Raw genomic sequence first — 16228 nt, 5'->3', positions numbered from 1 at the left:
TGATGACGAGAATGTAGACGATTACACTAGCTGATGAAGCAGTATTCAGGGTGGAGCCTGAAACATTAACAAAACAGTGCTTCATCATAATTGCTTCATCAAATGGTGTACTCGTGACCATTCCCTTTTATCTTCTTCACAACAATTGTTAGTCCAGAAACTAACCGATCTGTGAAGACCTCAGCGAATTCACCTTCTCCCAACAAATTAGCTCTACTGAATTTGATGGCGGTGACTTTTGGCTCTTTGCATGTATACTTGTGGGCATTTACGTTCTGGTGGGCGGTTTCATCCCTTTTGTTGTGATATTTGTAAACCCCAACGATTATGGCAAACCAAACCAAAGTGCCAAGTACACCGCTAATGCTATCAAAAGTGGTGAAGTACCAGAAACGTCCGATGATGAGATGATTTGGGGGCCAAGCGAGGAGGATAAAGGAGACGAGGCGAGGGACATTATACAAAATATTTGTTAAGGTGCATCTCTCTCTCTAATAAAAAAATTGTTTCTCTAATCAATTATTCAAACACTAAATCATGTATTCATGGTTCACTAGTTATGTAATTATATTTGTAGATTAAATGGTAACTTTTAAGGTGTGTCTAGGAAGCCACTACACAAGTTTCAATTGTTACTGTGATGGTGTTCTCGTCTAGTTACGGATGAATGGTTATTTTTAATTTAACTATAATAAAGATAATAAAGGTTAAAACAGTCTTTTTATGTCCGGCTTCTACATTTTTTTTAAGTGCCAAATATTATAAACGAAGAAAAATGGGACAGTTTGCAAGTCACAAGGAGCCTGAAAGTAGAAGGAAAAGCAAACTACAAACTGCCAAATACAGAGAACTGCTTTATGTAGATTATAAATGTTGGCTTTGTGAGAGAGGAAATACCACTCTCGGCCGCACCCAGTTTGGATTCGTGTTTCTGGACAAACAACCAAACGCCCCTGGCCTTTTAGACGCCTCGTCCAATGGTGTTGTCATTTTTTTTAACAGAAACATATGAAATAACCATTAAAAAACAACCAAACGATTTACAATGAAGTGGCAGGTAAGCGGGCAACAAGCTGCACCGCAACCCCCTTTTGGATAGCAAATCCAATTCTACTAAAAACAAAGTTTTGGCTCTTATGGGCCGATAAATTACTATGCTCAACTTTCTGAACTCTGTTCAGAAGGTCCACAGTATCCAGAGCTAAGAAACCAAATGTGTAAAAGGCGAAGGGGATAAACATGTGTTGATTCTCCAAACAAGCTTTCTCGTGTTTAACAACCTTGCCCGATGCCGCCTTCAATGCTGCCTGGCCTGCTACAAAACCATTTTCCCTAAGACCAACAAAAGGGGACACTCCTGTGAGGTTCACACAAGTGTGTTTACCCCCTACCCACCCAAAAACAAGAATATCGGCCGGTCGTAAAGTAGATCTTTTTTCGCCCGGCATGTCCATCCACTTTCTAGCAATGAGATGCTCAAAGAAGGAAAATTAACATTTAGCAATATAAACTGATTAGACATGCTAATAAACATTAACATTGCTACAAATGAACTTCAAACTGTCTAATGTATTTCACAACCAAAGACTTACAAGAACATGACAGCCCTATAGATTCCCTAGCTAAGTTTCATAACTTAACCTCACTACAATTTTACTATGATGTAACCATTAACTATGTTAAAAAACCAAGCATGATTAATTCCTCAACATCCCAAAGTATTTATATATATTTTCTTCATTTCAACGTGACATACCCTCAGGAACCTTAGGTGCCACCATGAATCCACCACTTTGTTGAAGCTCTGGAGACTGGTTGCGCCACCCAACACCTTATCAAACCAACATGATAATTAAAATCAATGACAGAGCTAGAAGAAACATTAGAAGAAAAATGCAGGGTTATCGAAAAATTTCGTTTGAATATAAGGGGGGCATCTGAATATTTATTTAAGGTTATCCGAATACATAAAAATGGAGAGAGAAAAATTTTGGGTTGATTTTGCGTTTTACTATAAAGTTGAGGGGCAACCCAAACACCTCCTCAACCCCCTAGATCCGCCCTGATTACAAACACAATTTTTTTAATTTTTTGGATTTCTTGGCGTTTTTTAAACTACATTTTATTAGAGTAAATTCCATTTTTCATACTTTACGATTATGCCATTTTTCAGTGGTTGTCATTTACCATTAAATATGTCAAGAATTGTACTCGATGTTAAAAAAAACTTTTATTTACTTTATTAGTAACCCTTTCTGTTTACTTGATTACTAACCCAACTTTATTATTATTGGAAATTCACAAAATAGTCCATTCATCGAGAGATTTTAAAATGCCCCCCCCCCTCCCCCACCTCTTTTCGAGTTTTTAGTAAGCCAATAGGAAAAAGGCACATGGTCGGAAGTAGTTGTCGGCGATGTATTATGTTGGAATACCGTATGCCCGAGACACATAATTAGGTTAATGTGGCTAGTTGTGTTTGATCCAAGTCGGGTCATACCCAATAACGAGTTAGACACACACCAATAATGTATTTGTTAAGATAAGATCTATGAGACAAATACAGAACACGATACATTCAGAAAATCGGGTTTCTGAATACCTACTTGAAAGTGTTAAATAAATTAATTGGTTAATTTATTTATTCAAATAATTATTATTGGAATGATTATTTAACTATGTGTTCTTTTATAAAATGATTTATGAAAGATGGGGTGTTTATATATTTTATAAAGTATAAAATAAATAAAATATATATATATATTTTGGGGCCGGTTTTGGGTGGGCCCCACACCCCAAATGTTTTGGTCAAGTTTTGTCATGGATTTGGTAGAGGTTGAGTATTGGTTACTTGACTTAAAACCTAACACCATATATATGATTTGATTGGAAGATTTTATATATATCAAGATACTTTCAAGTAACAAAATAGACACAACTCTTTCCTTTTCTTTGTTCTTGTTTTTCGGCCAAGATCAAAAGAAGAGGCTCGGGTCTCGGTTATTCGTGTTCAAGCTCCCTAACATAGCTCGGTGTGTGTTGGAGGCTCGGGGTATATTCCGTTTGAGGATTTTCCCTTTGAAAGTCTAGCATCAACATCATCATCTTCTTCAACATCAACTACACTCTTAAAAGGTTAAGAATGTAAGTGTTTATAGTTTTGATAGTTTAGTTTTCCCGTATCATTTGATCCTTGCTTCGGGTTTCTAATAAATTGATTATTGGTAATCTTATGACATGAATAAACTAGGTTGTTCATGAACACATCTTATATAAACTTGTAATATATACATATATAAACACATGGATACATATGTTTAGTTTGTAAATATCACGCTTCCGCCATTTTAATGACTAGTTAAATGGTTAACTAAGTTTATAAATTCCATAGAAACCCAACAAATGGCATCAAGAGCCGGGATACGGAAAACTAAGCTTCGGGTTTTCGGTTTTATATTTTCCCCTTGAAAGATTTTATACAAAAATAAACATGCATGATTTTTTTGTATTTAATCTTGTTATATTTTTTGGTTTTGTTAAAAAAAATATATATATAAAACCGAGTGAAATGGGCCGAAGCCCATTTTGGATGAATGGGCCGAAGCCCATAAAACCTTTCATTGGGCCGAAGCCCATGTGTTTTGGACATGTGGGCCGAAGCCCATAATCTAGTTATTGGGTCAAGCCCAAATGGGTTGGGCTAGGCCCGATAAGGTCAAGGGGTTTTGGAACGGGTTCCTAAGACATAACGGGTTATGTTTGTTAAAACTAGACCGAGCCGTAGACCAAATGGATGTTTGTTGTGATTGTAATTAATTATTCAAAGTTTCGGTTTGTAATAATTAATTAGGGGCAGTTTTGTAATTATTTATTCATATGGGTATGTAATAAATAGATTATTTGTAATATCTTTATTTTATAGAAAAAAATGTATTAGGACATTTGTTTTGTAAATTTAAAGAAGATTGCAAAATTGGAAGTTTGGGCCTTATTGGGCCGGGTATGGTGATAATGGGTCTCACAAGCCCATTAAGGGGATTCAAGCCCAAAAGGACCTAAGCCCACCTGTTGAGCCCAAATGGAAGCTTATGGAAGCTAAGGCCCAAGTTCAAGCCCAATGGATCACAACGGGGTTGAAGAAGATGCTCGAAGCATTTGGATGCGGGATCGAGTGGGAGCTACAACATCCATGTGTCATGTGTCCCTTAGGATCGGACCTAAGACACACACTTGTTTCGGCTAACAAGTGTGGTCTAACTTAGTGGCTCGTGTCTAGTATAATTGTGTATGCTTGTTAATGATTGTTTGATTATGTGGTTGCTAGATATTAGGATATCAACTTCGTCACATAGAATTAATTAACAAAGCATAAAACGGGTTCTAATAATTATCGGTAATTACGTGACACGTAGTTTAATAAAATGGATTTATTAACTAGCCGTCTCACGCCCATAATAAAATGGTTTTATTATAAATTAGAATTTTGAAAATGGTTTCAAAATAATCATGTTACTAAATGCATGTTAGAACATGATTTAAAGTTTTACAACTAGAATTATTAAAACTAAAAAATCCCTTTTAAAATTAAGGATAACAAGTTAAACACCATCCTTTTGTATAACGCTTAATATATTAGTAAGCTCTTAGTGGGAAAAAGGTCACCTAACCGCGTAGAGTAAATTAATATGTTGAGGTAATATTGGCATATAAATGGGAAAAAGGTCACCTAACCGTTTGTATGTTGATATTACAAGTTGATACAAGTAGGACGACTTAAATTAGAACCATGTGAAGAGGGTCACCCAAGCATGGGGTCTAATAGGTGTTGATGGGATAAACATGCCGACACGAAATATGATTTCGAACCGGTCCTATAAACTCTAGAAGTTGCAAAAGGGTTTGCAATTGTTATGAATAACTACCTTGATAAACCGACAATGGGAAAAAGGTCACCTAACCGGAGTCGGGTTTATCGTTGGATTCTAGATTTTAATTATTAATTATATTTGGTATATATAAAAGGGTATTAATAATTAAAAAGGTAAAACACTAAAATGAACTTAATTAAAATTCTGCAGATGGCCGCACACGTCGACGACAACATAATCCCTAACGTCCAAAATGTATCTCTCCGATCTATTCTCGCTAAAGACCGTCTTAACCACAATAACTTTTCGGATTGGTTCCGAAATTTAAGGATTGTTCTAAAACAAGAAAAATTATATCATGTTTTGGAAACACCTATCCCCAACGAACCGGAAGAGGGAAGTGAGGTCGAATATATGAATTGGGTCCAACACACGGAAGATTCCATTCAAGTGTCATGCCTCATGTTGGCGACTATGGTTCCCGAAATCCAAAAGGATTTCGAAAACCATAATACGTACGACATGATTACTCAACTTAAGGAAATGTTCCTTAAGCAATCAAGAGTTGAAAGGTTCGAAACGGTTCGAGCCTTGCATGCATGTAGAATGGATGATAATCAACCAGTTTCAACTTATGTACTTAAGATGAAAAGTTACATTGATCGCCTCGCCAAGCTCAATTGTCCCATCTCAAAAGAGTTAGCAACGGATTTGATCCTTAACTCCCTGTCGAAAAGGTTCGACACTTTTGTGTTAAATTATAACATGAATGGGTGGGACAAAAACATTGGAGAACTTCACTTAATGCTTAAAACAGCCGAGGCGAGCATGGGTAAAAGGGTTTTACCCATGTTTGCGATCAATGAAGGTAAATCCAAGAATCGATCTCAACCTAATCCTAAGGCTAAGGTAGCAAAAAGAAAGGGTCCTCCTGTGCATCTTAAGGGTAAGGGCAAATCACCGGTTGTGGCAAAGAAACAAAAGGTTGTGGAACCGAGGGGTCATAAGGATGATCCTTGTTTTGGTTGTGGGGAGACCGGACATTGGAAACGCAATTGCCCGGTCTACCTAAAGGAGCTAAGAGACAAGAGGAATGCGGGGCATGCCTCGGGTAATGTCTTTATGATTAATATTGAGCTAAATCTTATTTCTTCTAACACATGGGTATTGGATACCGGATGTGGAACTCATATTTGCAATTGGTTGCAGGGGTTCAAAAGGAATGAAGACTTAAAGAAGGGCGAAGTGAGTCTTTTCACGGGCAACGGTGCAAGGGTGCACGTGGTCGCTAGAGGAGACTTCACTTTATCACTTCCAAGTGGTTTGGAAGTTGTTTTGAGAAATGTTTTGTATGCTCCTAGTTTGACTAGGAACATTATTTTTGTGCACCTTCTTAGACAATGTAACTTTGACTTTAAATTTGTAAAATCAGAAATGCATGTATCATCTAATGGTATCTTTTATTTTAAAGCTGTACCAAACAATGGTATTTATGAATTGGTTCATGACAATACCTCAAATAGCTCATTATATCAAACTTCCACTAAAAGACTCAAAAAGGATTTGAGTGATTCCTACATTTGGCATTGTCGTCTTGGACACATAAACAAGAATCGTGTAAATACTCTCCAAAAGAATGGTCTTTTGAAAACAAATGAGTTAGGTTCGTTTGATGAGTGTGAATCTTGTATTCAAGGCAAGATGACCAAAGAACCTTTTAAAGGTACAAATGAAAGGGCTAAGGACTTGTTAGGTATCATACATACGGATGTATGCGGACCTCTCAAGCCCACTAGTAGGAATAGTGAAAGGTACTTCATTACCTTTACCAACGATTTTAGTCGATATGGGTATGTGTATCTAATGAAACACAAACATGAAGCCTTTGAAATGTTCAAGGAATTTCAAAATGAAGTACAAAATCAGCTCGACCGAACAATCAAGGTACTCCGCTCCGATAGAGGAGGCGAATACCTAAGTGATGCTTTTCAATGTCATCTTAGAGATTGTGGAATTATTTCACAGTTCACTCCTCCTGGAACTCCTCAACATAACGGAGTATCCGAGAGGAGGAATAGAACACTGTTGGACATGGTTCGATCAATGATGGCAAGAAGCTCACTACCGCCATCATTTTGGGGATATGCGCTACTTACAGCGGCTCGTATTTTGAATATGGCCCCGACCAAAAAGGTGGATCGAATACCCTATGAAGTGTGGCATGGAAAGGTTCCATCCTTTTCATATTTAAGGGTATGGGGATGCATAGTTTATGTTAAACGTGACACCCCAAATAAGCTTGAGGCTCGATCCATCAGGTGTATCTTCATAGGATACCCAAAGGATGATATAGGATATATATTCTATGATCCTAGTGAACAAAAGGTGTTTGTTTCACGCAAAGGATACTTCTTAGAAACTAAGTTCCTTATGGAAGGACCTAGTGAAAAGAGAGTGGAACTTGAAGAGGTTCAAGAATCACTGGATGATACACAGTTGGTCGATACTAGTTTTCAACACGAGGATGTTGAAGGTGATCAAATGGTTGATCATACACACGTTGCTCGCAGATCTAGTAGGATTAGTCGACCTCCCAAGAAATATGGATTTCTTGTGGATGATTGCTACTTGGTCGATTCGGATGAACCAATCTCCTACAAAGATGCTATGTCACAACCTGATTGTGACAAGTGGCTTGAAGCCATGAGCGCCGAGATGCAATCCATGCACGATAACCAAGTTTGGGAATTGGTTGATCGTCCACTTAACTCCAAAATGGTTGGATGTAAGTGGGTCTTCAAGAAGAAGACCGATATGCATGGAAATTTAGATACTTACAAAGCTCGACTTGTAGCAAAAGGTTTCACGCAAACTCAAGGGATTGATTATGATGAAACCTTCTCGCCGGTCGCGATGCTTAAGTCGATCAGGATATTATTTGCCATTGCAGCTCATTTTGATTATGAGATATGGCAAATGGATGTCAAGACCGCTTTTCTTAATGGATATCTTGAGGAAGATGTCCATATGGTTCAGCCTGAAGGTTTTGTCGATCCATCTAATCCTGATAAAGTATGTAAGTTAAGGAAATCAACCTACGGGTTGAAACAAGCATCACGGATGTGGAATCATCGTTTTAATGAAGAAATCAAAGCGTTTGGTTTCGTCCAAAACGGTGATGAGGCGTGTGTGTATAAATGGGCTAGTGGGAGTATAATCATGTTCCTTATTTTGTATGTCGATGATATACTTTTATTTGGAAATGATATACCAAGTATGGAAAACGTTAAAGCGTGGTTAAGTAGTCGTTTCTCAATTAAGGATCTTGGAGAAGCGACATATATCTTGGGAATAAAGGTCTATAGGGATAGACAAAGGAAATTGATCGGACTCAATCAAAGTGCGTACATTGATAAAATCCTGAAAAGGTTCAGGATGGAAAACTCTAAGAAAGGTTTGGTACCTATTCCTAGAGGAACCGTGTTAAGCTCATCCCAAAGTCCTAGCTCTAAGGAAGAGCAGGATAGGATGAAGCATGTTCCTTATGCTTCGGAAATAGGATCTATTATGTATGCAATGATGTGCACTAGACCGGACGTCTCGTATGCTTTAAGCATAACGAGTAGATACCAGCACAACCCAGGTGACAGTCATTGGATGGCTGTCAAGAATATATTAAAATACCTTAGAAGGACTAAGGATATGTTTTTAATATATGGGTCTGGTGATGAGGAACTCGTCGTAAAGGGTTACGTGGATGCGAGTTTCCAAACTGACCGAGATGATTCTCGGTCACAGTCGGGATATGTCTTCATTTTGAATGGAGGCGCTGTCTCTTGGAAGAGTTCGAAGCAGGATGTTGTCGCGTTATCCACTACAGAATCTGAGTACATCGCCGCTTCAATGGCAGCCCAAGAGGCTGCATGGATGAAAAAGTTCATCATGGATCTAGGGATTATCTCTACCATTCAGGAGCCCCTAGAGATATTCTGTGACAATGAGGGTGCTATTGCACAGATCAAGGAGCCTCGTGCTCATCAGAAAACGAGGCACATTGAGCGCAGATTCAACTACATAAGGGATGAAGTTGAAAAGAGAAAGATATGTATTCATAAAGTTCATACCGATCAAAATATTGCGGACCCACTCACGAAGCTCCTCGATAGGCCAAAGCATGAGGGTCATGTTTGTGCATTAGGACTTCGGTATTCTAGTGAGTGGATTTAATCTGTATTTAGTGTTTGTATAAGAACGAATGTAATGGGTATCTCATGAAAATTAATTATGTTTTAATTATTCAATGAGTTATGTTCTATATTTGCATGTTTAATCCATGAATGACTTATGTTGTTCTAAACGTCCGTAGTCGATCATACTTGTGGGAACAAGTATGAAGTTAAGACTATTATGAACCCGGATTGGTTGATATTCATGTGATGAATATAGGGCATAGGTTTGCCACCAAGGTTCATAGATATTTGTGGGATACAAATATTGGACATGATCCGCTCTCAAGGATCACTGCATGGAGTTAGTGCAACTGATCATAAGTAATCCTTGAGTAAAGGCGAGTATCATTGTGTCCTTTGACCTGAGATGCATATTGGATCTGGTTTTTCATCAAGTCTGATATCTTGACTCTCTTCTTTGTTATTTCGGTAACACGATGACGTGTAAGAAAGAGCTCAGATATCATATGAGATGTCAACGATGATGTATGCAGTCAAGATGGGATTTGTTCCTCTTATGTGTTGAGAGTTTAGATGTCTAATGCCTGTTAAGTTAAATCATTGAGAGAATGATCACTCTGTGTCTCTTCGATTTGACAGGACATCTAGTAACAAAGGGATGTAATGATAAGACTTACCTATATCATATCAAGTATGGACTTGAAGGGGATGATGTTATTGAATGGCACTTAGTCAAACACACTATGGGAGGTGACCTGTTGTTAGGCGGTATTCACCATTAGCATTAACTTCTTATGAGTCACGTGCAAGTGGGAGATTGTTGGAATACCGTATGCCCGAGACACATAATTAGGTTAATGTGGCTAGTTGTGTTTGATCCAAGTCGGGTCATACCCAATAACGAGTTAGACACACACCAATAATGTATTTGTTAAGATAAGATCTATGAGACAAATACAGAATACGATACATTCAGAAAATCGGGTTTCTGAATACCTACTTGAAAGTGTTAAATAAATTAATTGGTTAATTTATTTATTCAAATAATTATTATTGGAATGATTATTTAACTATGTGTTCTTTTATAAAATGGTTTATGAAAGATGGGGTGTTTATATATTTTATAAAGTATAAAATAAATAATATATATATATATATATATATATTTTGGGGCCGGTTTTGGGTGGGCCCCACACCCCAAATGTTTTGGTCAAGTTTTGTCATGGATTTGGTAGAGGTTGAGTATTGGTTACTTGACTTAAAACCTAACACCATATATATGATTTGATTGGAAGATTTTATATATATCAAGATACTTTCAAGTAACAAAATAGACACAACTCTTTCCTTTTCTTTGTTCTTGTTTTTCGGCCAAGATCAAAAGAAGAGGCTCGGGTCTCGGTTATTCGTGTTCAAGCTCCCTAACATAGCTCGGTGTGTGTTGGAGGCTCGGGGTATATTCCGTTTGAGGATTTTCCCTTTGAAAGTCTAGCATCAACATCATCATCTTCTTCAACATCAACTACACTCTTAAAAGGTTAAGAATGTAAGTGTTTATAGTTTTGATAGTTTAGTTTTCCCGTATCATTTGATCCTTGCTTCGGGTTTCTAATAAATAGATTATTGGTAATCTTATGACATGAATAAACTAGGTTGTTCATGAACACATCTTATATAAACTTGTAATATATACATATATAAACACATGGATACATATGTTTAGTTTGTAAATATCACGCTTCCGCCATTTTAATGACTAGTTAAATGGTTAACTAAGTTTATAAATTCCATAGAAACCCAACATATTATTCAACCCATCTAGTCGATGACGATATGTTATCCAGCCCATCTAGCGTCGGCGAAGTGGTATGTTAATTCAACCATGTGTTTGCACACGTAATGCATCGCCGGAGACATGTTGTGTTAGCAGGTCGCTGACGCTAAGATACGTGAAATTGATCTGCCATAACACACTGCCGGCGACTAGATATTGGCTTATTCCAGCCACGTGTCTTTCTCTTACGTGATATTGATCTGCCACAACACATTGTCAGGAAATCTAACGCGTCGCCGACGACGAGATACGTTAGGGACGAATCTGAAAACTCGAAAAAGAGGGACATTTTTGAAATCTTTTGGCTATTTTGGGAATCCAATGCATTAAAGAAAAACTAGATGCGTGTATAAATGTTAATTACCTAGTCGCATGTTGAAACCACGAGCTTGAAGCTCACGATGCTCTTGACACAAGGCACATGGTTCACAAATCAAATGAACAAGAATATTAATGAGTGGGTCATCGGGCAACTTATATAAATGGCTCATTTTAATCCTATAGTATGCTGATAACAAACACCCACACCCTGTGAAGTATAGTATCCCAGCATGAAGCAAAGCGTATAAACCGCAACCTGTTACATAAATTTAGATTTTATAAGCATTTAATCGATCGATGAATAATCTAATCGCGGTATAGTAAATTAACACTAGGTTACTATTTTGTCCCCTGTCCACCATTTCTGCAATTTGCCCGAAAGTAATACATGGAGCGAAAGCGGTTATAATAACTGTTAAAACAAAAGAATATATAATTAGGTGATTAATAAAATAAATAGTGAATTTAATATGATATAATATAATATGATATAGCTTACGGGTTGGAATGTCGTCAAAACATTCAAAAAGACCAGTTGCCCAGGTAGGAACCCCGGCTTGTTGTGGTGGGACCCCAACTCGACCGGTCCCACCTTTCCCGGAATCAGAATCAGAATCAGACGAAGATTCTGCGGTTGGCGCTACTTGGGGACCATTTGTAGGTTGAGGAGCCTTGTCCTTGTCATCGTCGTTTGGGAGTGAGGAGTTCATTTTAAACTCAATTATCCAGATAGAATGGTAACTATACGATGGATAATCGAGTTTAGCATGCGAATCGGTTCAATGTTGGTGCGTATAACGTATTTATACGATTGGGATTCTAGGGTTCAATGATTTTATCCGCTGTTTGTTCACAATGTTTGTGGAAGGATTTGCATGCAAGCTAAAATTGTTGCATGTTAATAGGATGATCTTTCTACATCTAATAAAAGATATTTGGTGGTTGAAAATTAAAGATTTTATACAAAAGGCAAGGTTGACAAGGGCCATTGAAGGAACTGAATATGTATCAAAATGAAGTTTTGGAATGCTTTAACTTGGTTATAAAGTTGAGGGAGTTAATTAGTTGTCATTCCTCTTAAATCAATGTTTATCAAGGGCTAGTTGGAACTAGCTGATGGTTGTAAGTTGGTGGCTGGAAGCTGGTAGCTGTAGCCTTTTGATATATTTAACAGAGTAGCTGGAGCTTTTAATAAAATGTATAAATGACTGGAAGCTGGTAGCTGTTGGCCGTTTTTAACAATGGTTTTGGACGGTTCTTGGCTCGTTGATTGTGTACTATTAAAAATATAGAGGTAAGTGGTTACAAATAAACATGTGGTGATGATGTGAATCATGTGATGATAATTTTTTATTTTCTTATAGGGTGGTTTTAGATATTTTTTAATTATAAATGTTTTTTTTATGTTACAGCTGACTCACAATATATTTAGATTTAGTGCGGTTTTGCGTAATTAAAACCGAATCGAAAACCAAAGTTTCAGTTTTTGTTTTTTAAAAATCGTTCGGTTTTTGGTTTTGGATTTTCGGGTTCTAATTGGTTTTTTCGGTTTTCCTAACCGAGCTATAATAACATATATATACATTTTTTTTAAATAATAGTAATAGAATATTGTACATTTTGGCCTACAATATTAAGAGCGAATAAAAGATACTATCATTTAAAATGATATAATCTCAATACAAATCGACATAACATAACTGAGTAACGTTAAAAATCTACCTATATACAAAAATAACGAGGATGATGTGCCTTAACCACATTGAATTTTAACTTCAATTTCTCTCATATTTTCTAATCTCTACTCTCCTTGATTTATGTTATCCATAGGTCGTGAGGTTTAACTGGCATGACCTATTAATCCATATGAAAAAAAAAATGTATTTAATGTAATTTAAATCATACTAACTTTTACTGACTCGTTACATCTAATTTTACTATTAAATATGAAAATTTGACCATGATTTAAAAAAAAATACAAACAAGTTTAAAACCAAGGAGTGAGTTATTAAATTTGTTAAACAATGATTTACGTCATTATCGTATAATAATTTGCGACCTATGTTTATAATAGATATTTAATTATGTGTGACAATGTTTATATATTACCATTTGTAAAACACTATTTAACTTACATTCGTATTGATTATATAAAGTATTTTTAATATGTTTAGGTAATCATCAATATTTGATTTTATGCCATCTGAAAACATTATTTCAATCTTAGGAGATGTAAAATTTAATATGTAACATTTGAAATGTGTGTGATAATATTAAAATTATTCCATAAATTCAAAGGAAAATCCCTAAATTACGTATGATTAAATACCTAAATTTGGGTTATTGACAAATCCCGTGTAATACATGGGTTCAAAAGCTAGTAAACTAATATCCAAATTTATAAGACAGAATTACAGAATTTGTCCTTTATCTTTCACTCAAATTTCACTCATTGTCACTGATCTTCAAAATTGATCTTTTTTTTCCTTTACGTTTCAAAATCCTTCAGCGTTTTTCCTTTTCGCCTAACACGGTTAGATTTTCTCGCTAAGTCAGGTCATGTACCTTGCACATGAGGGCAAATTGGTCATTTTACCTATTAAATTAAAATAATATTTTAATAAATAAACAAAAACAATAAAAAATTTAATATATAATAATACTCTCTCTCTCTCTCTCTTCTCCCCCTTCTTCTTCTTTCTCCATAACCAAGCTTTCCGGCCACCACCAAGCTCTCCGGCGGCCGCCGCCGCCGTCTTCTCCGACAAAACTGCCGGCCACCATCAGCCCGTCTCCCGTCAGGCAAACAACGATCTATAATCTTAATATAGCAACAGATTTTGTAATTAGCCAAGCTTCACCCTCTTATTTGCCCTCCACTTCATATTCTTATTCACCTTCAACCACCACCCTCCGCCCGCCGACGTCACCACCGGTTCCACCAACCACCGCCTCCTCACCTCCAACATCTCACGTAGACCCAACGTCTTCTCCGTACTCGTCACCGGCGCCGGAGGATTCGTCGGAACGCACTGCTCGTAGACCCATGATTCCTGGTAGCCATGATTCAAGGCAAAGAGTAAAGAGAGAAATGGAGATGATTGGTCCGGCACGATTTCAGAAAATCGTTGATGATGGTAACACCCAATGAGTGGTTTCATGAGTGGTGGCACCGGTGGTTTCAGGTTGTGACGGTGGTTGTACGATTTTGGATTTGGAGACGAGGAGTTTGGTGGGTGTGATGCTGAACGATAGTGAAGGTGTGGTGGCAATAGATAGGGGGCTGGTGGTGGCAGCAGGTGGGGACGGTGACAGTGGTAGCTGCCGGAAGAAGAAGAAGAAGAAGAAGAAGAAGAAGAAGAAGAAGAAGAAGAATTAATTAAATATATATATTTAGTTTTTTTATTGTTTTTCTTTATTTATTAAAAAAAAATTTAATTTAATAGGTAAAATGACTAATTTGCCTTCATGTACAAGGCACATGACCTGACTTAACGAGAATTCTTAACTGGGTTAGGCGAAAAGGACAAACGCTGAAGGATTTTGAAAGTAAAGGACAAAAAAGATCAATTTTAAATATCAGAGACAACGAGTGAAATTTTGGTGAAAGATAAGGGACAATTTTTGTAATTCTGTCAATTTATAATGCTAAACGATTCAACTGAGAAAGTAACTCAACAAATCAGTTTTTTCAGTTCGGTTTTTTGGTTTTACATAAAACACAAAACCCAACCAAAACGACATTTCGGTTTTTACTAAAAGTCAAAACCAAACCGGCTTTTTTGGTTTTTCCAGTTTTGAGCTGGTTTTTACGATTTTGTGCACGCCCTATTATGCTTACAAGAAACCGATGTTCCTGGTGTACTTTAAAAGAAAGGACTGTTTGAACTAATACTCTAATAGTAAGAGAAATGACAAGGAGAAGTCAAGTCACCATTGCGGCAAGTTTAAATGTTTAATAGCATTGAGTACAAATTTATGCTACAATAAAATTAATAAAATGAAACTTGGAATAATTAAAGAAGATTAGTTGAAGGAAGGTGACACATTAGTTGAAGTTTAATTAGTTTATAAGTAGCGCACAAATGAATTAGCTATATAGATTCGTCAACTAGCTTAAATAAGTAGCGATGCCTACGACCTAAAGAAAATTCAACAAACAAAAACGATTTAGAAGGGTAATAAACAGGAAAGGGGGGAAACAACTCCCCAAGGTTTTGATATGCGTGCTCAATTCTCATGTTTTTAGTCCCCTCTTAATTTTTGTCTTGCATCGCCTCACCCAATCTCTTGTCAAAGAACAACGTCGTTAAGCGTATGGTCTAAATTGCTATGTTGTCACGCTTTTAGTTATGGGAATGAATGTAACTTCAAGTTTTCAAATTTTGGTTTTTTAGTCCGATGCATGTATTTGTCAATATCACATGACAAAAATGTTTTTCTAGAAAAAGGTTTCAAAGTTCATGTGGTTCTTCATTCTTGACCCGTAAATTGATCGAATTTTCCAATGTTCTGAATACAAATCAAAACCAATATTAGACTACGTTATTTTCTACTTTAAAATTGCACACTTTATTATAGCGCACAATGTTGTAAAAGTAAGGCCGAATACTACCCGGGTACTCGCTGTAAGGTATGTCGCCGAGGCGAGTTTCTTTAACTCCGCCTAGTTACTAACAATCGATCGAAAGTGGTCAACCTCGGCTAGAATCATATCTAGTTGGTGAACTTGGGCCATTTTGACTTAATAAAAACATAATTTGTATTTATATAATATTAAAGAACAAATATTGTTTTTTAATTAATTATTAACAATTTTTTGAATAATTTATTATTTAAAAATGTATTTCCCTTATTTATATTGATATTCACTTATATTGTTTTATATACATATATATATATATAATATATATATAGGGTAAGGTTAAAATGAAAACCTACTTAAGTTGTGAAAGACCCGCGAAAACCCTATGTAACATCGTTTTTTTTTTGTTACATGTAATATATGTTGTAAC

The 16228-nt window shown here is 36.5% G+C and overlaps 1 protein-coding gene across 1 annotated transcript; it reads right to left on the bottom strand.

The window, feature by feature from the left end:
- Positions 1–1551: 1551 nt before the first annotated feature.
- LOC143625974 (protein PLANT CADMIUM RESISTANCE 3-like) lies at positions 1552–12140 on the bottom strand. Its single transcript, XM_077096183.1, has 4 exons — positions 11713–12140; positions 11554–11625; positions 11257–11469; positions 1552–1831 (listed from the first exon to the last, which is right to left on the bottom strand). Exons 1-4 carry the CDS (start codon positions 11921–11923, stop codon positions 1743–1745), a joined length of 585 nt encoding a protein of 194 aa, XP_076952298.1. The 5' UTR covers positions 11924–12140; the 3' UTR covers positions 1552–1742.
- Positions 12141–16228: the final 4088 nt, after the last annotated feature.

This window comes from Bidens hawaiensis, unplaced genomic scaffold (assembly GCF_021521415.1).
Source record: "Bidens hawaiensis isolate Kalapana, Puna unplaced genomic scaffold, B.hawaiensis_p1.1 tig00004282_1, whole genome shotgun sequence".
NCBI classification, from domain to species: domain Eukaryota; kingdom Viridiplantae; phylum Streptophyta; class Magnoliopsida; order Asterales; family Asteraceae; genus Bidens; species Bidens hawaiensis.
The sequence above is the reverse complement of the archived record's forward strand: the minus strand, read 5'-3'. Positions and strand labels throughout refer to the sequence as shown.

Excerpts from the sequence above, each read along its gene's own strand:
- LOC143625974 (XM_077096183.1), bottom strand. The coding sequence starts at position 11,923 with ATGAACTCCTCACTCCCAAACGACGATGACAAGGACAAGGCTCCTCAA. Across the intron at positions 11,626-11,712 it reads TTTTGACGACATTCCAACCC|TTATTATAACCGCTTTCGCT; the intron begins GTAAGCTATATC and ends TTGTTTTAACAG. Across the intron at positions 1,832-11,256 it reads TGGTTTCAACATGCGACTAG|GTGTTGGGTGGCGCAACCAG; the intron begins GTAATTAACATT and ends TGGTTTGATAAG.